The sequence below is a fragment of the Dermacentor albipictus genome, chromosome 4 (genome assembly GCF_038994185.2).
Source record: "Dermacentor albipictus isolate Rhodes 1998 colony chromosome 4, USDA_Dalb.pri_finalv2, whole genome shotgun sequence".
Lineage (NCBI taxonomy): Eukaryota > Metazoa > Arthropoda > Arachnida > Ixodida > Ixodidae > Dermacentor > Dermacentor albipictus.
This window is the reverse complement of record NC_091824.1, coordinates 177,154,121-177,176,817: the sequence shown is the minus strand read 5'-3', so window position 1 is coordinate 177,176,817 and position 22,697 is coordinate 177,154,121. Positions and strand designations below refer to the sequence as shown.

At 45.7% G+C, this 22,697-nt stretch overlaps 1 protein-coding gene across 3 annotated transcripts in view; it reads left to right on the top strand.

The window, feature by feature from the left end:
• LOC135908626 (cytochrome P450 3A8-like) overlaps positions 1-22,697 on the top strand; it is a 42,708-nt gene that overhangs the window by 9,301 nt on the left and 10,710 nt on the right. For all 3 annotated transcript variants that reach the window (XM_065440463.1, XM_065440461.1, XM_065440462.2), the window contains 7 exons: positions 8,107-8,159; positions 8,226-8,322; positions 12,320-12,436; positions 15,326-15,414; positions 15,473-15,618; positions 15,682-15,809; positions 20,478-20,619. In XM_065440463.1, coding sequence (XP_065296535.1) covers positions 8,125-8,159; positions 8,226-8,322; positions 12,320-12,436; positions 15,326-15,414; positions 15,473-15,618; positions 15,682-15,809; positions 20,478-20,619 — 754 coding nt within the window. In that variant the 5' untranslated portion in view covers positions 8,107-8,124. The remainder of the gene's footprint in view (positions 1-8,106; positions 8,160-8,225; positions 8,323-12,319; positions 12,437-15,325; positions 15,415-15,472; positions 15,619-15,681; positions 15,810-20,477; positions 20,620-22,697) is intronic.

Sequence of the window (22,697 nt, the reverse complement as noted above, 5' to 3'; positions counted from 1 at the left end):
AGCCTCTTGAATCTCACCTCATTCTTGCTATGCTCTGGCCTCACCAAACTAGGCATCTCCATTCGAGCACTTGCTCACTCCGCCTAGGTAGTACCACTGGCGCTCCACCAAGGCCCTTGCCTTGTAGACCCTGCAACACACCACTCTTGCGCACACCCTGTTCCTCAGTCCCATTGGGGCCACGTGTAGTCTCAGTTCCCAACTGTCCGTCCAGTTTGAAGTGCACCTTATACGCCGATCTGCACCCAGACTGGCCACCGGAGCGGTTGCGAGATGCTCTTCTTGGTTTCCTTGATCTTGATCTTGAACGTCGACACTCACGATTCTGTCCTTGCCCAGCCTCCAGCATCTTCCCCAACGTCGGGAACTGGCTTACGGCCTACCTGAAGCCTCCCTTCTCTTCATCCTCAGCCTTGATATTTGCCATAGCCCGCTCAAAACGACGGCGCCGGACCACATATGGGGTATGAAACTGCTGCTGGCACTCCTTGGCAGCCGTGATATGCTCTCCCCCACACAGTTCACACTTGGGCGTACACCGGTAGGCCTCACCGGGATTGGTTGAACCGCAGCCCCTGCAAACAACTTCTTCTGGCGAGGGGCAGACGTCAGCGCAATGCCCCAGCTTTCCGCAAGCATAACAAGCATCAATCAACTTGCGATAAAGCATGCACCTAACCAGCACGTTACCATACCAAACGTAGTTGGGCACCTTGTACCCATCAAAGGCGATGATTACCATACGCGACTCCTTGATGCGTTTTGAAGCCTGGGCCAAGGGATTACGCGGGTTAACAATCTTGCGACTGAGCGCTTTGGGTCCCTCGCTGCGAGGAACATTTCTTATGATTCCCTTGCATGTTTCATGCAGCGCCGCACGATATGCCACAGCTTCATGCATGTGCCCAGCAATGCACAAATCCTTGATTCTCACGTACTTTGTAGCGTTTTCTTTTTCCGGCGTGCTAACCACCACAATATTCTGCCGATAATTGGGGCAGATTGTGTCCATTTCTCGCTTCACCTCGTCTATGCAAGCAGCAGCCGTGATTGCATCAACCACCATGGCCGCACCGATTTAACCAATATTCAGGCCTCCCCTGATCCTGATGATAATCTCGATATCATTTTTCTTAAGCGGAGGCATTTTACCGCGCCGGATGATACCCGTCTTGACACTAGCAGGCGAGTTTGTACTCACTTTGCCGTTCTTGGGTCCATTCTAGAGGATTGGCCGAGAATGGGCACATACCCAGTTCCCCAAGAATGAGGTAGCCCAAATATAAGGTATACAAGAAAATCGAGGAACCTATTGAATATCATGTGCTGTTCAATTAACCCTTTATTTACAGATGTTTCCTACAGGCAGCATACCAGAAAAATATTTTTTGCTTGCTGACTTTCGGTATTGAGTATTAAGTTTCGGGCTAAATGTCTTCGTTCAACACTCAGTGACAGACAGCAAGCATAATTCGTTGGTTTAAAGCAGGAAGATAGGAAGAGGTAGAAGTTCGGCTTGCAACTCGCAATCTTCTGAATACCCTGTCGGACAAGGCAGACCGATGCCAGATATCTAGCTGCTGTAGTGTTGCACATGTGATATAACGCAATTGAAATGTACACCTATGGGTAAAATATGAAAAGAGCTCTTTGGACGAATTCCAAAGCTATATGTGGCTTGGGGTGAAACCCACTTCTAGTTTCCTGCCTGGGGTGTACCCCCTATTGCTGAAAAAAAGACCTCTGCAAAATACTTTTTTTCTTTTTCTTGATTATGTTTATTTGCAATGTGTTTTGCACATTTGGACAGAAAGTAACCATAATGCTACACGCGTTTGGTATTTGACTGCTTGAACGAGGTGCGTGGGTGCCATCACTCGAGAAAAGAGGAGGAAAAACGAACTAGGCTCGCACTGTGAATCAAACCAGTCAGCGCTGCGACCGCTGTTGTAAATATAACCTATAAATAGTTGCAAGTCTTACTGACTCATCCTTCACGTAAAATTGTGGTGGAGGTGGAACGTTCCCCAACTTCGCCACGGAGCTCCAAAGCAGCGGCACCGTCGTCTTCTCAGCCATGGCTTCTAATTGAACCACCCCATCGCCACCTGCAGCGCCAACCACAATGTACGTTACGGTTCCTAGTCTCCATGATCCTGGGACATTCTGCACCCAAAATGACGTTGACGTCGGCGACTGGCTCAGCATGTATGAGCATGTTAGCCAAAGCCACCACTGGGACCTTACCATCATGCTTCCCAATGTGATCTTTTATCTGGACAAGACGCCGCGTGTCTGGTTTCACACCTATGAGGTCGAGCTCTCCAGCTGGGACATATTCAAAGAGGCTTCGTAACCTATTCGGCGAGCTGTCAGGTTGCCAACAGGCTGCGCGAAAGGAGCTTGCCACCTGTGTTCAGTCGTCGACTGAATCATGTCTCCTACATACAGGAAGTGCTTGCGCTTTGCCAGAAAGTCAACGAGCACATGACCGAGGTTGACAAGGTAGTCCATATCCTAAAAGGCATCATGGACAACGCCTTCAATTTGCTCGTGTATAACAATGTTTCTACCGTTGATGCCATCGTCAAAGAATGCCACCGCTTCGAGGTAGCCAACAGCCGCCGCGTCGTCCCACAGTTTTCCCGGCTCCCAAACACCCTTGCCACGTCCTCTTGCTCCGCTCTTACCGCCACGCAACCATTTCAAGAGAACATCACACGTATCGTTTGCTGTGACATTGAAGCGGCCAGTCCGGCCCCCCTTCGTCCACGACCCCCTGACGGTACCTTTGACCAAGTGTCCCCCACTATTTCCGTTATTCAAGCAGTTGTACGACAAGAAATTGCAAAACTTAGCATTCCTACCGCCTGCTCTGTCTCCCGTATGATTCGGCACCCCTTCCCATGTCCACAACCTGTAATGACCAGTATTTCGCTCCCAGACCGTGCAATCCTGCTGAATGGCAAACCCCAGACGACAAACCGATCAGCTTTCGTTGCCACTGTGTTGCTCATGTATCCCGCCACTGCCAAACCACCTGGATGCTGCCGTACTAGAGCTCATTCCCTGCTCCTCATCCATACGCCAATGCTTGATGTTATTCACCTCGCCCTCTGTACCCTACTTTTGATGCCCCCGACAGCCGTCGCTCCCCATCACCCCAGCCTCGCCACTTTTCTCGCCAACCAACGGACAAAAAACTAGGCGATGCAGCTCTTGGAGGTAGTGCTGCATCACATTCGTCCTGTCCAAATCCTCCATTGACGCTCCTCACCAACGTGAACCTAATTGAAGTAGACGTAGATGGTGTTTCGGTGATGGCATTAATTGATACTGGCGCCCAAGTGTCCATAATTAGCGCCAACTTATGTCGTCGCCTCAAAAAAGTTCTTACGCCTGCCATCACTCGAGCCGTATGCATCGCCAATGGCACCACTGTTACCATCAGGGGTATGTGCACTGCACGCATAGGAATTGCTGGCTGCCAAGTTCCAGTCCTGTTCACTGTGCTGACCAGTTGCCCTCATGACCTAATCTTCGGGCTCGACTTACTGAAGACGCATTCTGCCCTCATCGACTGTTCCACCGGTACGCTATGCCTCGAGCTTCCTCTTCTTTCAGACGTTCGCCAGAACAACTGTACACCCTCTGCACAACAGCATTTGTTCACTTACCTCCAATAGCCCTAACGTACCTCCAATAGCCCTACCTCAACGGCAACCGTGCCTGATGGCAACTATGTCGTCGCACCTGTTCGTGACGTCCTCCTGGCGCATGACATCTCTGTGCCGCACTCCGTCGTAACCCTTGCCACTAATCGGATGTGTCTCCCCGTTATAAATTTTGGCTTGATGAAGCAAGTGTTGTCTGAAGGCATAGCGGTGGCCATGCTCCCGTCCGTGACAGACGACCACGTCCTGCGGGTAATCCTCCCGATTACCCACAGGATGCCTTGAATCTCGGTGGCCCGTTACGTTCCATGGTCGGTCCGGACCTCGCACCTGACCAAGCAGCCACGCTATATCACCTTTTGCTTTCCTACCGCGACATCTTTGACACTGCCAATCGATCATTTGGTCAGATGTCCCTTGTTAAGCATCAGATCAACACTGGTGATGCTGTTCCCATTCACCGCTGACTGTATCGCATGTCCACGACAGAGCGGCAAGTTATTCGGCAGAAAGTAAACAAGATGCTCGCCAGAGGCATTGTTGAGCCCTCGTCGAGACCTTGGGCGTCGCCAATCGTGCTCGTCAGAAAGAAAGATGGCATGTGGCATTTCTGCGTTGGTTACCACCACCTAAACCGAATTACTAAAGAGAAGGTTAACCCTTTACCACGAATCGACGAAGCTCTTGATTGTCTTCACGGTGTAAATACTTTTCATCTATCGACCTTCGATCTGGTTATTAGTAGATTTCCGTCTATGAGCAAGACCAAGAAAAGAAAAGACCGCTTTTGTCACTCCAGATGGCCTCTACCATGTCAAGTTTATGCCGTTTGGTTTATGCAATGCCCCTGCCACTTTCGAATGGATGATCTACTCTCTGCTTCAAGGTTTCAAATGGTCAACTCGTTTTTGTTATCTCGATGACGTCCGTGTGTTTTCTCCTACATTTGAGACGCACTTTGAGTGCGTCGCAGCTTCCTTTGACGTCTTCCGCAAGGCTGGGCTCCAATTAAACTCATCGAAGTGCCACTTTGGGCGCCAACAGATTACAGTACCAGGCCATCTCGTCGATGCTTCTAGAGCACAGTCTGACCCGGAGAAGGTTCGAGCAGTAACGGCTTTTCCTGTACCTCAGTCTGTCAAAGACGTCCGGAGTTTTTTTGGGCTCTGTTCTCATTTCTGACGGTTCATGAAAGATTTCGCAGCAATCGCTCGACCACTCACTGAACTTCTGAAGACGGACGTGCCTTTTACGCGGGGTTCCCCTCAGGCTGCCGCATTTTAACACCTTATCATGATTCTCACCAAACCACCGGTCTTGACCCACTTTGACTCGTCCACACCTACAGAACTTCGAACCGATGCCAGTGGTTATGGGATTGGCGCCATCTTATCACAACGCCAACATGGACACGACCACATTGTAGCCTACGCTAGCTGGTTCCTGACAACTGCAGAGTGTAACTATTCGGTCACCGAGCGCGAATGTCTTGCACTCGTCTGGGCTGTTTCAAAGTTCCGCACATATTTATACGGCAAGCCCTTCTCAGTAATCACAGACCATCATGCGCTCTATTGGCTTTCGTCGCTCAAGGATCCTACTGGCTGGCTCGGTCATTTGGCCCTCCAGCTACAAGAATATCCCTACACAGTGACTTATAAGTCGGGACACCAACAGCAAGACACAGATTGTTTCTCTTGCTACCCATTCGAATACGCAACCTCTACGTCTGATACTGACACCGACACCTGTGTTCTGTTTTTCCACTGCTGCATGTCACCGACAAGCAGCACCATGACCTGTCCTTGCGTATCATCATTGACCGCCTGGAATTGTCACTTGCCGACAGTTCCTTTCGCTTATTCACACTTCAAGATGGCGTACTCTACTGCCACAACGTTCACCCCGACGGCCCTGCATTACTCCTTGTGATCCCTAAACACATTCGCTCGGCTGTTCTTCATGAACTTTATGGCCTCCCCACTGCCGGTAACCTGGGTGTGTCACGTACCTACGACTGGTTCCGCCGACGCTTCTTTTGGCCAGGGCTTGCTCGCTCTGTTCGAAGATACATAGCTGCATGTAAGAAATGCCAGCAACGCAAGGCACCATCGACGCTCCCTGCTGGGTGCCTTCAACCATTCAACATTTCTGCAGAACCATACTTTATGGTTAGTTTGGACTTACTTGGCCCTTTTCCTCTTTCTACCTCTGGGAACAGGTGGATCGCTGTGGCCGCAGATTACGCCATGCACTACGGCATCACCCAAGCACTTCCTACAAGCTGCGCCACAGATGCCGCCAATTTTCTTCTATGCGACAATTTCTCACAGACCATGGCCGGACATTCCTATCAAAAGTTATCGTGGACATCCTGCAGTCCTGTGCCACGATGCACAAGCTATCCACGTCGTACCATCCACAAACAAATGGCCTCACGGAGCGTCTCAATCACACTCTCACAGACGTGCTCGCGAAATATGTTTCTTCAGACCATACTGACTGGGACCTTGCTCTACCATTCGTCACATTTGCTTATAATTCCTCACGCCACAACACAGTCGGTTATTCCCCATTTTTCCTTCTGTTCGGCCGAGAACCAGCACTGCCCCTTGACACAACCCTCCCTGTTCACGCAGCACCGACCAGTGAATATGCACTTGACGTCATCGCCCACTGTGCCCACGCAAGGGAAATTGCCCGTGACCACCTTCTGAAATCCCAAGAGAGTCAAAGGCATTTGTACAATCGGTGACACCCAGACGTGCACTTCCCGCCTGGTTCTTTGGTGCTTCTGTGGTCTCCATCACGTCAGGTTGGCCTGTCAGAGAAACTGCTGTCTCGTTACACAGGCCCATACTGAGTGCTTTGTGCCGTGACTCCCTTCACCTACGAGATCACCCCTGACGCCCCATCTGCTTCCCAGTCCAGTGATATCGTGCACGTTACACGACTGAAGCAGTATCACCCTCCGAGTGATGCCATTTAAATGCTCCGGGATGTCGCTTCTGCTGCCAGGGGATTATGCTACACGCCTGTGGTATTTGATTGTTTGAACGAGGCACGCGGGCACCATCACTCGAAAAAAAGGGAGGAAGAACGAACTGGGCTTGCGCTGTGAATCTAACCGGTCAGCGCTGCAACCGCTGTTGTAAATATAACCTGTAAACAGTTGCTCATGTTACTGACTCGTCCTTGATGTAACAATATCTTGGGGGCTACTGATAGGTGCCATCGTTAATTAAGAGGAAGCTTTAGCTCAGGTGCTCCTATCTAAATACACGTGAAAGAAGAATTCGTTTTTCTCGGCAACCACTGCAGGAAATTTTGCGAGGTATGTTGCATTTAAAAGAACTTGAAATCTAGTTACTGTTGTTTTGGATGTTCTTTTTTTATTTAAGTCGTCAATTGTTCATAAAAAATTGGCAAAAATAGAAAATTTTCGGAAATGTAAACTATCAAGTCTGCAACACTGTTACTCAGCAATGAAAAATGATATCACAATTATGTTAATTGAATCTAATAGTATATCTAAAGCGGACAGAATTGATATGTTACGCATGAATCTAAAGAAGTTTATTCATACTTAAATGCAGCTTTTGTAGAACCCTTGTAGACAATGTAACTAGTTCACGTAAGATATAAATTGACATCTCCAATTTGTCTGTTTTGAACGATCTAATAGACGCTGTTTACAGAACCATGATATCTGTTCTTGATGCAGAGCTATTAACTTGTAAACTTCGTGCTTCTATTTCTTTTCAAATTTTCGAATTTTTGAACATCTTTTTAACAATATTCAGGCCCTAAATCAAAATTCTGCTTCCAACAGTCACGAGAATTTACCTTTCAATCACAAATGCAAAATATTTCATTAAAATCAGTCAAGAGATTATTTCAGAAAAACGTTTCTGCATTTTACATGTATTTTAATATGCCGCATCGAAGTTGGGCTCGAGCTAAAGCTTCCTCTTAAAAGGTTAAGAGGTCTGTGTGCTTTGGAGATACATATGAGCCAACATTATTTGCAAAGGTATGGTGCTACTTATTTCATTATGAATAACAGGACAGCAGTGTTTCGCCATACTACTTGGTTCGCCATACGAAGCTCTAGGATGGAGCCCACGAAGGCTTCTCATCAACAGGTTGTCGGTGTTCTTTCTCTGGAGCATTGCATAGAATGTTTCAAAGCTCAAACATATGTGTAGACTAGAATTGCTTTGTCAGCAGTGTGTTGTGAAATGTGTTCAAATTGTAAGTAGCACATTTGTTTGACTTTTGTTTAATATGGAGAGAAACTGGAAGTAAATGATCACGAGAGTGTGACATGATGTGACCCACTGTGGTTTCGAAACACTTATGTGTGAGCAATCCTATGAAGAGAAACAGCAGCTCTTCACCATTCCTGAAACATTTCTTTGGGCTTTTCCAGCCAATTCACGAAATTGACATGGATAGGCAGAAGAAATATGGAAAGATTTTTGGGTAGGTATATAACAGAAGTGTGCACAGCAGTATGTGATCACCTTATTTTCTTCTCATTGACCACAGCGCCTTTGAGGGGCCTAAGCCAACATTGATTGTCTCGGATCCCAATTTGGTGAAGCTTGTGCTTGTCAAGAGTTTCCAGTCTCTCCCAGACAGAAGGGTAAGTATGTCCGGTAATCTTTTAATAGTCAACTAGTGCCTATGTAGTGGCTCTAGGTGGCTTGAGGTCTAGGTATTAAGAGACTCCCACATATTAATGCCTTTCTTCAGCACTTCTGCATAATGCTGAGGAGACTGTCACTAGCTTATTCCACCAAAGAACAATGAAGTGGCATAATGGTTACTGTTGACTTTGCTTTCCTGTGCTTTAAACATAGTATATTCTTCTTGTTCTCAGTTCTTATTTCAGCAGACGGTCTCTATACGGAGCCTGCTAGAGGTGGAGGCTAAAAACTAAAAGCACCTCATGAAAGCCTCTGAACCTTATGATGTATGATTACAAAATTGAAGGCCATTGCAAAGCAAGCCAATCATGCATTTTTTTGTCTTTCCATGTGTGACTCAAGATCAGCCAAAAAAATTTCACAGCCTATCAATATAAACAAGAGGGACCATGCATATGTTCCTGCCCTTGACCATGATGGCACTGTTGTCAGTGATAACTGTGGCAGAAAAAAAATGTTTCAACAACCTTTTTGGTTCACTGTTTGCTCGTCATTAAGCTAGGGATGCCCTGATGTTATATTTTGGCAAAATGTACAATGTGCTGCCTATGCAAGGAATTGCATTTGATCAAAATAGAAAAAAAAATGTGTAACGGTTTGGACACAATTAAGGCAGCTGGACCTCACGATTTTCCTCCCATATTGCTTTCCCCTTTCGTGCCTGTGTGTGTGTGTGTGTTGTGTGTGTGTGTGTGTGTGTGTGTGCACGTGTGTGTGTGTGTGTGTGTGTGTGTGTGTGTGTTATTGTCACACATTGTTATTTGCTGCAGTGTAAATGTGTGTGTGCGCTCAGTGCCTTTATTCTTGATAAATGTAACATGTCTGTTTCAACAAACATACAACAACAATGAAAGGCCAGGCAACCAGCTCCTTGAGAGTTGGTCAACGCACCATGCTTGCACTGGCCTTTCATTGTCATCACTGTCGTCAGCGTGACTGTGCACCAACTTTTGAAAATGTGACGATTCTTGGCACATTTTCAAAAAATCGAAGGAGAAATACTTGAGTCGTTTTATATCAGTATACAAGAGGAAGGAAAATGCATCAGTCTTCCGTCTATCTCTCTGAGGGATAAAGAGATAGCTTTTCTAAAAGGCTGAACTTAAAGACGAAGTTGTTGGGGCAAAATGGTGTGTTCATCATTAAAGATAATGTACCCTGCTAAGAGCATTGCACATGCGTCAGTGGTTTGACGTTTGAGTGTTGATCCCTGTTTTCAGATATATGTCAGTTGCTAGACCAGCGTTGTGGTCTCTTCTTTCTGTCGTGCTTGCATCTCAATTTTTTCGCTGGTTTTCTGAAGTGTCAGTGTGAACCAACTGGCCCAGCAAGCAACACTTTGTCAACAGCTGACGTCAATCAAAAAGGGTGTTTGGATCAGTTTGCTTCTTCCTACTGTTACTGTGTATATTTATTGATTAAGGTAAATAAACAGGTTGAAGTAAACGAGATTTCAAGAATAATTATGTACTTCCAGAAGCGGACCGTCGCCTGCTCACGCTGGGCTGCAGCAGCCCACATAGGAAATAAACTTTGGCCACCCTGCTTATCGGTGTCGTAGCTGTCGGGTCTCTCCAATTTTGACTAGTTTTGAATGCTCAACTAGCCTTGATCCACACAAAACCTAAGGTCAGGCGATACTCACGCTTGCCAGTGCGTGCTCACTTGTGGCCGCTCTGGGTAGATGCTTTGGCAGACTAATTGGTAGCGCTTCAAAAATGCGCAAGTTGGATGTGGCTACTGTCTGTCGGTCAAGCTGGTGAAGGACAAAGCTGGTCCGCACCACGTAGCATGGTCAAACTGCTGCACATGAGCACAGGCACTCAAGCCTTGTCGTGCACAAAGCAAATGCTGCGCATGCACATTACCGTTGCATGTGACTGCAGTCTGCTACGGGTTGCCACGATGAGTCCACTGGCTAAGCTCACTGTGTACAACCACGTTTGTTACGTTTGGTGTGTCATAGGCACCAAAAAAGTGGCGTCGGCATTAACATCCAAAACCAAACTTGAACTGTGCGCCATGGTGACATTTAGAAGGTGGACCATTGTGGACACACCCTGCTCCGCCATAGCCTTCGCAGTGCAAGGCATTGAAAAAGGAGCGAAAGCGCTGAGGAGGCCGTCTTTGATTGCCAATAACTCCGCTTCTGCTGAAAGCATTGAACTACTTCTTGTGGCAAAGTATTCCTGAAATAGCCTATTTTCACTTCGAATGCATTTCTCCACTTCGATAAAAAGTAGTTCGGGGCCCCTTTAATATCACTATATAAAAGTTAATTAGTATTTTTTTCTTAACCCCTTCAAGTGAGGTCTGCACAATTGTGCGTGCCAAAATAGTGTATCTAAAGAAAGAACACTGATGAAGCTAACTACATTTAAAATGTGTTGCATACATCTTGAAACACTCCTGATTGGACATGTGCTCCAAGTTTGGAAAAATTAGCTGGAAAGTAGGTGGCTGGGTGTCTGTTCTTGATGTCCTTATGTCGTCCTTTAGCGTTTTCACTGATTGCATTGCTTTTCACAGTGTATTACATCAGGCACATTTTTCAAGATGCCGCTTAAGTGCTTTCCAAGTACACATACAGCTAGACGTAAAAGGACTGATACATTCATGTATGGCAGTTCTATGGAGAGTCGTAGTATGGACTATATATTCTCTAAGCTTGACAAAACTCACTGCAGCTTTGCATATTCTTTGTCTTTTCTGTAGCTGCATGCTCTTTATGACTGAAAATGCAAGAAATGTGCTCAAGCTACATTTTTAATGGACAGATTTAATTGGCACCTGAAAAGGTTAAAGCTAACACTCATACTAGTAATCATTGTGCAGACTTTGATATCTGCGATTGCTATGAAACTTCGTCAGCAATAATAAATATTTTGTTGTGAATCTCCTACTTTTAATAATCAGGAGACAGTTGTCACACAAATGGATGGTATAGTGACTTGCTTATAGGGCAGAATATCGTATGTGTTTCTGATGCATTTTTGGTCAGCTTATTTTGGCTTAAACTTCTAGAAAGACTTGCAAGACACTGGTTTCGAGTGTTATCATAAGAAGCCAACAAACACTGACACCGAAGACAACATAAGGGAAATTACTTGTGCTTAGTAAATGAAATAAAGAAATGATAAATTAATGGAAATTAAAGTGGATGAAAAAGTATTGTTAGATAAGCGAGTAGCACCCCTTAAGAGAATTGTATGCCTTAAGAAGCAATACAAATTTTGTTTCTTTACAAATTTTACTTTAGTTTATGTGCTTAAAAATACTTGATTGTCTTTTTCCTCATAAATTTTTATTTGAGTGTGTGACTTTACTTGTATGGTTTCAGCATATATATTCTACAGAATCAAACAATAAAGATTAGTTGATAGTAGACGCTCTGTCATGCCTAGTCTATTCATTTGTCTCATTTTTGCCGTGGAAATAGCACTGCAATGTAATGTTGCGAATGTTGCATTGGCACGATGTTCAAAGTTTCATCTCAAGCAAAGACTAGTCCAATACTCTTGCCAGCAGATAATGCATGGGTACTACACCTATAAACTGAGGAATCTGATTATGTACAAAATCACAAATATCTTCTGGGAGTTTGGAAAGCAAATAAGATATGTAACCAAACAAGTGTTTTATGTGATTATTTGTTGTAAACTATTCCCTCTCATCATTCTTCCACGAAACTGAGGTAGATGTGAGCAAATAAGGTGACACTAGATTGCAGCAGCTACATTTTTACAGAGTGCGACTGAGCAATATAGCATTGTGCAACATATTTATTTATTTATTTTACCTTCAATTGGTAATGCATTGAGCCTACTTGTTCTGTGTGGCCTGAAAATACCCGAGTGACTCTATTTTGCGCTCATCAGAGTTGTGATTTCTCACTCATGCACATTTCTCTGACCGATGACTTTTCAATTGCAGCATATGAAATTCAATGACCCAATGTTGGACAACATGATGAGCATGGTCACCGTGGACCGTTGGAGGAAGATTCGACCTGCTGCTAGCCCTGCCTTTGCCACAGGGAGGCTCCGCAAGGTGGTTATGTGCGGACTCATTTGGCAAGGGAGTGGATGCGTGCAAGCTGCATTGAGAGGAAGAACTGGAAGATAGCAGCTGCAGGGATGATCTGTTGCAGCAGCAGAATGGGCCAAGAGAAGGGAGTCGATACTGCCAGAGGATTGCGTGGCGGGGTGGCGAGATAAAATTTGCAGGCATAGCATGGAGCCAGTAGACATCAGTAATTGGATCTCCCTGGGCCTAGCTCTTCGCTGAGCATCAATAGGCTAATAATGATAATGGTGATTTCTGGCTGCACCAGAGAGGACGAGCAAAAATGTTGGGTGACACAATGTGGCATCTACAAGGGAGTTTTGTCCAACACTGTCTGGTTCCACATTTGGCCCTTGCGCTACAAAACATCACATTCACCATCTGGTAGTTTGCCTCCACTGATCTCTTTCTGCTCCCCCTATGTGCTGCCCTGCATACATACACGGACCCATACTTTCCTTTTAAAGCAGTGGCTTTCTTGTGGAACCTTAGATGGTTTTCTTGGGTGGGCAATCTGACCTTGGAGCAACACGCTAAGCTCGCAGCTAACATGACCATTGCTGCTGCCAAAAACAAAGCAGCACAGATAAGGAGGTGTGAGCAAAGAAATAAAAGTTAAAAAAAAACATCATGCCATCATCACTTTAACATCATCATGCTGTCATCGTCACTCCAATAACACATCGCCACAACTCATCATGCAGCAGGGATGTTTCAGAGGTGCCGAGCTGTGACAGAAAGCTAAACATCTAGCTGAGTTCTCCTCTTTCAAAATATTATGCAGATACCATACACTGTGGGAATCGATGTAAGCGAAGCTTTCTGTGCTGTTTGCTTCGATCGACGATAATTAGGAATGATGTTGACAGTGAATATTTAATTTTTTCAATGTTTTGTCCGACACCAGAGTGGTGAGTTGATGTTAAACGTTACCTTGCGTGCACGACTGCTGTTTGTCTGCGTAGTACACAGAACACACAGGGGGAGGGGTTTGCTTTCAGCATTGTTGTGTGCCATACTTCATAAACTCTGAGAGGGTTGAGCATATTCAATGCCTCACATGGCACATTGCATCGTGGCAGAAGTATTACACTTTAATCGAATTCTGGGGCTGTATGCACGAAAACCATAATCAAGTTATGAGGCAGGCCATAGTGGTGCACTCCAGATTAATTTTGGCTCCGTAGTGTTCTTTAACATGTCCCTCAATGAAAGTGCTCGAACGGTTTTTATTTTGCACCCCTCGAAATGTGGCTGCCTTGGTCAAATCTGCGACCTCGAGCAATGCCATAGCCGCAAAGCTATCGCGGTGGGCACAGCAGTTTTCATTTGACGTGCAACTGCTTCCGTTGTGTCACCTAGACCCTGTGGTGCGTTTTAATTAATGCGGCTCTGCTTCTGCACACCCTGCGTAATGTCAGCTGCACGTTGGTAGAAAGGTAAGCGCTTGTGGGGGGTCACGGATAATTACAGCTGTCAAAAGGGTAATGTGGCGCCGGCCCGGGAGCTCTAGAGGGCATTGTGCAAATTCGACTAGGTGCGGTCCAAAGAAGTTCCTCACGTCTCTTTTCTTCTCTGCCACACTTCTTCCATGTATATACACATTCTGAAACATCCCACGAGGCAGTGTGCTGGATAGCAGCAACTACAGTAGTAGCAGCAGGAGTGGGAAAGTCAAAGGAAAAGGCAAAGAAAGCTTCGCTTAAAGAAATTCAGTGCCCTTCCACTCCGTGAAAAAAAAAATGACCAGCGAAGCTGTGTATGTGGGCCCCTTAATGTCGAACTGCACCTCCATCACAAGTCAGCCTTGTATTGTACTATCTTTGGTATCGACCTGTGTATGGGAAGTGCCTGATGCCTGCTTCACCTCCGCCATTGATCAGTCCAGCATTGCAATATCTTCGGGATTGGCTCATGTATGGGGAGTGCTTAACACCTGCTTCACCTCCGCAGCCGGCCGGCCCGGTATTGCACTATGTTCAGGATCGGCCCACATATGGGGATTGCTTAATGCCCACTTCACCTCCGCCACAGGTCAGCCCGGCTTTGCTCTTTGAGATTGGCCCATGTATGGGGAGCGCTTAACAACCACTTCTCTGCCGCGGGTCAGCCCAGCATTGCACTATCTTCAGGATTGGCCCACGTATGAAAAATAGTTGGTCTATGTCCATAGAGACAAGATCCGCCAAAACCTAGCCATAAACAGCTTCGCTGTAAAACTAAACTATTGCCTGGGAGTTGGGTATGGGGCATGGGTCTGAAAAGCTTAGTGGTGCTAAGCAGCTTTGCAGGTAACTAGCAACAGCATACTGCCAAGTCTCTCTGAAACAGTCGCTTGAAGACAGATCCCCTGTTTATGTGTCTTAGCCAAAAAAAAAGTTCCAAGGTTAGGGATTTGGCCTTCTTGAGGTAAGATGAAATGTCATTTCGTACATCTTTCTTGTAGGCCCGCAAGTGTGGCTGAATGACGAGTGGCGCTGCCATTTCTGAGCACAAGTTCTGTGTTTACTTGTGTCCGTGTCGCCATGCCTAGCTCTTCCTAACGTGAATGCTGGAAGTACCACCAGATAAAGGAAATTCTGCAAGTCACAGATTTCAGTACAAAACTCAATGATTCCATGGATGTGTAAATTTATATTTCAGTAAAGGTCACTCATTAGACTATACTACTCTTCAACTGTATGTGCTCGCACAAGTCTAAACATTTAATTACTCTCCTTGCTTAAGCTCCTTCTACACATCTAGTAGCCTGCCATAACCTGAGTGCACTGTCATTGTAATAAATTGCAAACTAAGTGACTATTAGTTAATTGGGACATCAGCTTGGCCAATTTCCAAGCCCTAATTCTTGTATGGTGTGTGCTTTCACCCTAGATGAATGAACTCATTCAAGACTGCGCCGAAACCTTGATGCAGCACTTGCTGAAAGTTGCTGAAGGTGGAAAAGAGCTGAACGCTAAGGAGTGAGCAGTAATGTTTTGCAAACAGTTTTGAGGGAGATGCTGAGGTGGGCTTTTGCAGGTTCTTTGGACATTATACGTTGGATGTCATTGCAAGGTGTGCCTTTGGGACGAAGCTCAATTCCCACACTGATCAAACCAATGAGTTTGTTTCCAAAGCAAAGACAGCCTTCAATGTGAAGGTTACACTGCCAGTTATCTTATTCTGTAGGTACTTAAGTGGAAGCATAGGGTGCACAATTTAATCAAAATGACTCTTTTCTTATGCAGTTTACATCTGTGGACTGTTTCCAATCATTATGAAGCTGCTAAAGCTGCGTTTCTTTGGCCCTGATGCATTTATGTTCTTCAAAAATGTCTGCTTGAATATTATTGAGAAAAGGAAACTGTCTTCAGAGGTAAGTCCTTGTTGTCACTGCATGCAATAACTTGTGTTCAGATGCAGTTTCATTGCTATGTGATCTGCATTCTTGCATTGCTTAAAAATTAAGGGCATTTTGGCCTGGAAGATTTTAGCATTGTGCATATTATAGGTGGCACCTTGTCAAACAAAGAAATAAGTGCAGCCGTACGATTTATAGGTCAGACTCTAGCATAGCCAGAATTGTAGGACCATATGCCCTTTCAGATATCTGTCTGTTTCTCAAGGAAATCCTCAGTTTATAGGCTGTGCTTTCTTTCCCTTCATCTATGTTAGTTCGCGCTGCCTCCATCAAGGATAAGAATTATGCCAGGAATTTCATGTTCCGTGCTCGCAGTGCATTTTTGTCTTATGCGTGCTACATACTTTGTTTCTTACTTAGCAGGCAATGCTGTGAAAGGTGCACGAGCAGAGTGGTCATAGGAATCTCGCTTAGTGTCTTTTCCCGTGTGGTTGCTTTTGGTTTGCAACATCTTCTGCAGAACAAATACTTCATATATTACAACTTCTCAATATGAGGTTACATCAAGTTATGTATTATTTGTGCCTCTTTGTGCTGCTTAGTGTGCGATGTAATACATTTTAGTTGCAAGCGTTAGTGGTGCGCTGTGGTTGCTGTGTGCCACTCCAGCTTGTTCGATTGCAAATATCCTCAGATCTGTGATGTCTATCATATATTTAATATGTCATATTTGTGACATAAACGTGTAACATTTAATGTTACATCAAATTACACGACACCATAGGTTGGCTGACTTACTTTTGAGTTGACCTGCTCAGACCTGGACCAACCCATAATTCTGAGTCCGATTGAGCTTGGCTGAGTTAAATTATGACAAGTCTGAATAAGTCGTGTTTATTTTGTCGACCTATGCAGGACACATGCCTACCTACAGGCACATACCCAAGGGGGGGGCCCGGGGGGGCCTGGGCCCCCCCTCCCCCCCGAAATTAAGCAGCATACCCCCCCCCCCCCCATCCGGCCAAGGCACCACTCCTCACACACTTTCCTAAAGGTTTCACAAATCAATCTACTCGGCGGTCGACACTTTGCTGCCTTTTACAGCGGAAGCAGTGTATGACTAAGTTCCGTAGTTTTTTTCGGCGTCTGTTAACAGAAAAAATCATGATCTGGGCAGATCCTGGTGATAGTGCAAAAAGGGTCCAAGATCAATGGCACATACCCCTGTGGACTTCGATATCTTCGGGATGGGCCCACATATGGGGAGTTCTTAATGCCTGCTTCACCTCCACCGCGGGTCGGCCCGGCATTGCACTACCTTCGGGATGAACCCACCTGTGGGGAGCGCTTAAATGCCTTCTTCACCCCCGCCGCGGGTGGGCCCGGTATTGTAATATCTTCGGGATTGGCCTACGTATGGGGAGTTCTTAATGCCTGCTTTACCTCTACCGCGGGTCGGCCAGGCATCGCACTTCGGAATGGACCCACGTGTGGGGAGCGCTTAACGCCTGCTTCACCCCCGCCCCGGGTGGGCCCAGTATTGCAATATCTTGGATATAGGACAGGCAGGCCTCTAAACATCCTAACAGACTCGAAGGAAGCGTGCAGAAATTACACGCGGGGCAGGATTAGCAAAGCCGCCCTCAGAATTCTTGGCGGAGCCGACTTCGCCGAGAGGAACGTTACGCACAAGTTAATTTGGATTCCGGCCCACGCAGGCATAGAGGGTAACGAAAGGGCAGACAGCCTAGCTCGAGAGACCACGTTACGAGCAGAGCAGTCGCGCGCCCCGGAGTATCACCCACACGCTTGTGAGGGAGGATACACAGAAATCTTAAACTTATACAGAGGGACGAGAGCCAAATATCCCCCACCGCACAAAGCTCTAACGCAGGAGGAAGCAACGAGTTGGCGCAGATTGCAGACAAACTCCTTCCCAAATTTATACATCCTAAACAAAATGTACCCAACACAATATAGAGACACCTGCCCATGGTGCGGGGCCACACCCACACTATACCATGTCACATGGGAATGTAAACACAATAAATCATTCCACCAACACAATAACCCGAGTGCGGAGCAATGGGAGAGTCGGCTTACCAGCTGCGAGCTCACGGCCCAAAGGGCCTTAGTGCAGCACGCTAGTGAGGTAGCTAGGCTCAGTGGAGCCCTGGAATAGGGGCCCACCCTTGCTGGAAGAGGCTCCAAGTCGCCGGCGCCCAAGACGACCGAGACCTTGAGGCGCTAAATCCTTGAAGGAACCAAAATAAAGTTTCTCTCTCTCTCTCTCTCTCGGGACCGGCCTACGTATGGGGAGTTCTTAATGCCTGCTTCACCTCCACCGCGGGTCGGCCCGGCATTGCACTATCTTCGGGATGGACCCACCTGTGGGGAGCGCTTAAACGCCTGCTTCACCCCCGCAGCGGGTGGGCCCGGTATTGCAATATATTCGGGACCGGCATACGTATGGGGAGTTCTTAATGCCTGCTTTACCTGCACCGCGGGTCGGCCCCGCATTGAACTACCTTCGGGATGGACCCACGTGAGGAGAGCGCTTAACGCCTGCTTCACCCCCGCCGCGGGTGGGCCCGGTATTTGAATATCTTCGTGATCGGCCTACGTAAGGGGACTTCTTAATGCCTGATTCACCTCCACCGCAGGTCGGCCCGGCATTGTACTACCTTCGGGATGGACCCACGTATGCGGCGTGCTTAACGCCTGCTTCACTCCGCCGCGGGTCGGCCCGATATTACATTATATTCAGGCCGACCGGCAGCGGATGTGAAACACTTTGCTTTTCGTTTGAGAGCTTTGACTGTCATCAGCTTTCGCTGCCATTCAATCTTCACGGAGTGGAATAGTTGTCAATTTTTTCACTCCTTTTGGAGGGCGGTAGTTATCGGCATCTCCTGGGGTGTGGAGGCCAGTTTTGTCATCGATTCGGTGCCTGCATGATGAACTCAAGATGAATTTAGTTGTCAGCATCTATTGCACCACCCATTTATTGTCTTAATTATAATATTTTTATTTATTTATAATTCCCAACACAATTTTTATGTCACCACCGATTCAACGATCACGCGCATCCCTGTTGCTTCGTTAATTCAATGTTCTTTGTTTATACTAATCCAGGGGCCAGGAAAGGAATTTGGTTCATAGTTGGCATGGTCTGTATACTCATGGAACGAGTCGTGGCTGGAGAAAACGCCAGTTGCGTTTAACCTTTCCTTTTGCTTCATTATTTCCTCGAGTACCTCGCCGCGACGCTGGCAGATCCTCGGAACCATATATCCACGATATGGGTTAGATAAGGTGGAAAATAAGATATTGCGAAAAAGCGTTCATTATCAGACCCTGCAATATAACCCTTAAACCCATAAGCAATATGACTGTCACCCGTTACCCCGTGTGGTTTTTCCCTTTTTGTACAGCACGTTGTGGGCAAAATTGGCAACTGGAAACAAGAGTCGCAAGGAGATGAGAAATTAAGCGATCTACTAAGCGAGAAAGCCAAGGCAACAGCCAAACAGGGAGGAAAAGCGAAAATTGTTTGTGAAAATATTTATGGATCAAAATCTTCTTATTTAAAAAGGAAGTAGAGAAAACGCCACTGGAACTGGAGAATAATTCCGTGTGTTTTGAATTACGCTTCTACAGTTATCAATCGAGCCAACTGACGTAGCCCCTTTCCTGCTGTGCTAAAGGGGGGGGGGGTTATAACCTTCCGCGGTGGGCGCAGTACGTCTAGAATCGCAGCGTCCTGTGCTCTACGCGGTTGTACGGGACTGGTGACCATGCATCGTTACACAACTTCCCGAATAACGACACGAGTCGGTTTTGCTACTTGGTAGAGCAGTAAACGAGGGATGCAAAAGAACTGTGACTGTTGCGCAAATATACATTTATCTGAAGTTCTTCCAGGGCTAATTCAAAAAGCGTTACTAGAAATCTTTATTTTGCACTCTCGCTTGTTAACTTGTTCTTGGCAAGGTTCTTCCCACGCACATTCCATTCGCGAGTCCATTTGATGTGGTTCTTTGTTTGCCAAATAAAGAAGAAGTGTGTCTCACAGGCTTACCTGTGAGATACACGTTATTTCAATTCTCTTTTGCGGCTTTACGCGTCCTTATGGCAAATGGTGGGCATTATTCACATTTGTACTAGTAAAAGTACCCTCCACCTCATTTGCATAGAAAAATTACCTTGGGTTGGGCCCCCCCCCCCCCCGAAAAAAAATCCTGCGTACGTGCCTGCCTACCTATATCTGTTACATGTAGTGCGCTATATTTTGGTCGCAAATGTAAGCACTGAGAGGTCTCTCTAGCCTTCGTAGCATTGCCTGTTATACATTAAATGGAGTATCTTGTGTGTTTATTGACTTTGTTTACTTTCACATTGGCATTGTCTAGAAATGTGAAAATGTTGTTAATAGGAAAACTAGCCAGTGCTGCTAAAATCTATGTGACATTGCACTGTGTGGATGCTTTCTTTCACAATGTATGAGTAATGTTATGACCTATTTATACATCTACAATGTAGAGATGTATAGACATGTAAACTAGCATGTTAAAAAGATTCCTTTGAATACACAGTGGAACTATGTTTTTCACTCATCTTTTGTGCTCCTCTTTTGCAGCTGTTGTTTTTGATGTGGAAAAATATTGCTCTTCTTCTGTGCAGAAACACCATGACTTCTTGCAGTTAATGGTTGATGCACAAGGTGGTGGCCTTTGGGGCAGCAGCGAAGTGTCGCAGGACGCTGAAGACAAATTATACAACCTAGGCACAGAGCGAGCTGTTGAACAGACTGCCGACTTAAAAGGTCGGCAGCATGTTTCACTGAAAAATTTCATAACTTATTGTGGTTTCTTTAAAATATCTTGCTTGATCACAAGTGTTAACTGTAAATTTTGAGTATGTTTAGTGACTGCCATTGGACTTCATGGCTTGGAATACTTCGCAATGTTTAACCTTAACTGGGCAGTATAGCTGCCTTGCTTGACTCGCTTGACAGAGCTGCCCTTCAGTAAAGGTGAACTTGTCCAGCTTGAAAAGTTTTATTCTTTCTTTATTATTTTTATGCTGTGAAAAACTGGGAATACTCGTCACATAAGTAAAACAATAACAAAGAGGACAACAGTAATAAAAAGAAAGGAGAGCTGGGGCAAAGTGTAGTTAATGTTTTACTTGTTATTAGAGAGGAAAGTTGGTGATAGGCCAACTGCAACAGCAGTTAAAAGCTTGAAACTGGGCACAGAGAGAGAGAAAAGCTCTTTATTAGAAGGCAGAGATTTTTGCCGGCGTGCCCATTCTTCATATGTCCATCCTTGCCATTATGCATACAATGACCATCGTTATCTATGCTATCATGTCATTAAACTACCAGTTCACTTGCATAACTGAGGAATAATTACAGAAAAACAGCATAAATTTATTTCCTACAAAAAGTAGACACTGCTGCTAAGCTGCACGGGAATATCACGCTTGTTGTTCTTCAGGCCATACATTGTTAGTACATGTAGTTGCAAAAGCATTTAAGCAGATCCAACACCAATTCCGGAACCCATGTGAAGTTTAGTGAGAGAGAGAGAGGAGAGAATTTATTGAAGGAATGAAAAAAGTCCTCCAGCATGTTACTTTATGTTGTTAGTAGTTGCAAAAGAATTTAGGCAGATGCAACACCAATTCCAGAATCCATGTGAAGTGAAGTTTTAGTGAGAGAGCAGGATTTATTGAGGAAATGAAGAAAGTCCTCTGGCATGTTACTCTTCTTTGCACAGGTAAGGAAAAGAGAAAGAAAAGCTAGGGGTATGAGGATTTATTCTGAGGGTGGACAGTAAGGAAGGACTATAGATATGACGTTCTTCTCCAAAGGGCCTATTCACAGTGTTAAATTTAAGGTGATTTTAAATAAAAATTCTAAGAGAGCCTTGATCGCTCGATTTGTTGATATCATGTCCGGCTGAGGGCCCTGCAATGTTTCTTGCTCAACAGCCTGTTGTTAATCGACGTTAACAAAGAGGTCAATGTCCATTCGTTGGATGCAATGTAAATATAGTCTTAGTTTGTGCAGGAGAATTGCGTGGCTACTTGGGATGGCACACAGCATCTTAAGTGTTTTATCTGGATAGAGGCTACACTTCGACATTTGTGGCAATTTTCTTGTGCCCAGTGTCTTGGTGTCCCTTTTTGCATAACCTTGGTGGGAAATAATTTAGCCTTGAGAATGGCATGGCGACAAGCATGCTGCCTGAATACGGGCCCTGGGCTCTTATTCACGAAAAGCTCTTGCATTAGAGTTGTTCGTAAGATAAAACTTCAGCCAATCCTGATGCTGGACATATTATTAGTGAAGCTGGCCAGCCAATGGCAAAGAGCACACTTACTCATGAAACGCTTTGTGAATTCGGCCTTCAGATTCTATTCAGAAGGATTAGGAGTGCAGACAAGCCTGAAGGAGAGTAAGGACAGGCACAGTGCTGGCACCTATGAGGCCGGCACTCTTTTCTAAAGGCATGGCTTCTTGGCATAGCAGGCCGGACATATGTACAGATTGCTGTTTAAGGTGCAACATTGGAAAGTGAGCCGATGTCTTCCACCTTGATTATAAGATTGCACTGCCTTTACCCAGCACCGACGCAAGATCATAAGTAGGCTGCTCGCAGCCCTCCATCCCACAAGTTGCTAGCAATGCAAGAGGTCAAGAGGGTTGATAGGTCAATAGGAGTTCAATACATGTAGCACAGACAAGGGGTTTTGGACTCTTGTAGAATCTTTCTCTGAGATGTCTTTGTCTGTGCAATTTTAACTTGCCCCTTTCCTAGTTCCCCTCCTATCTTCCATTCCTCTTCAGATTGTCATCACCAAGAGGGCAGGTCTTACCTGGTTATTATAAATAAA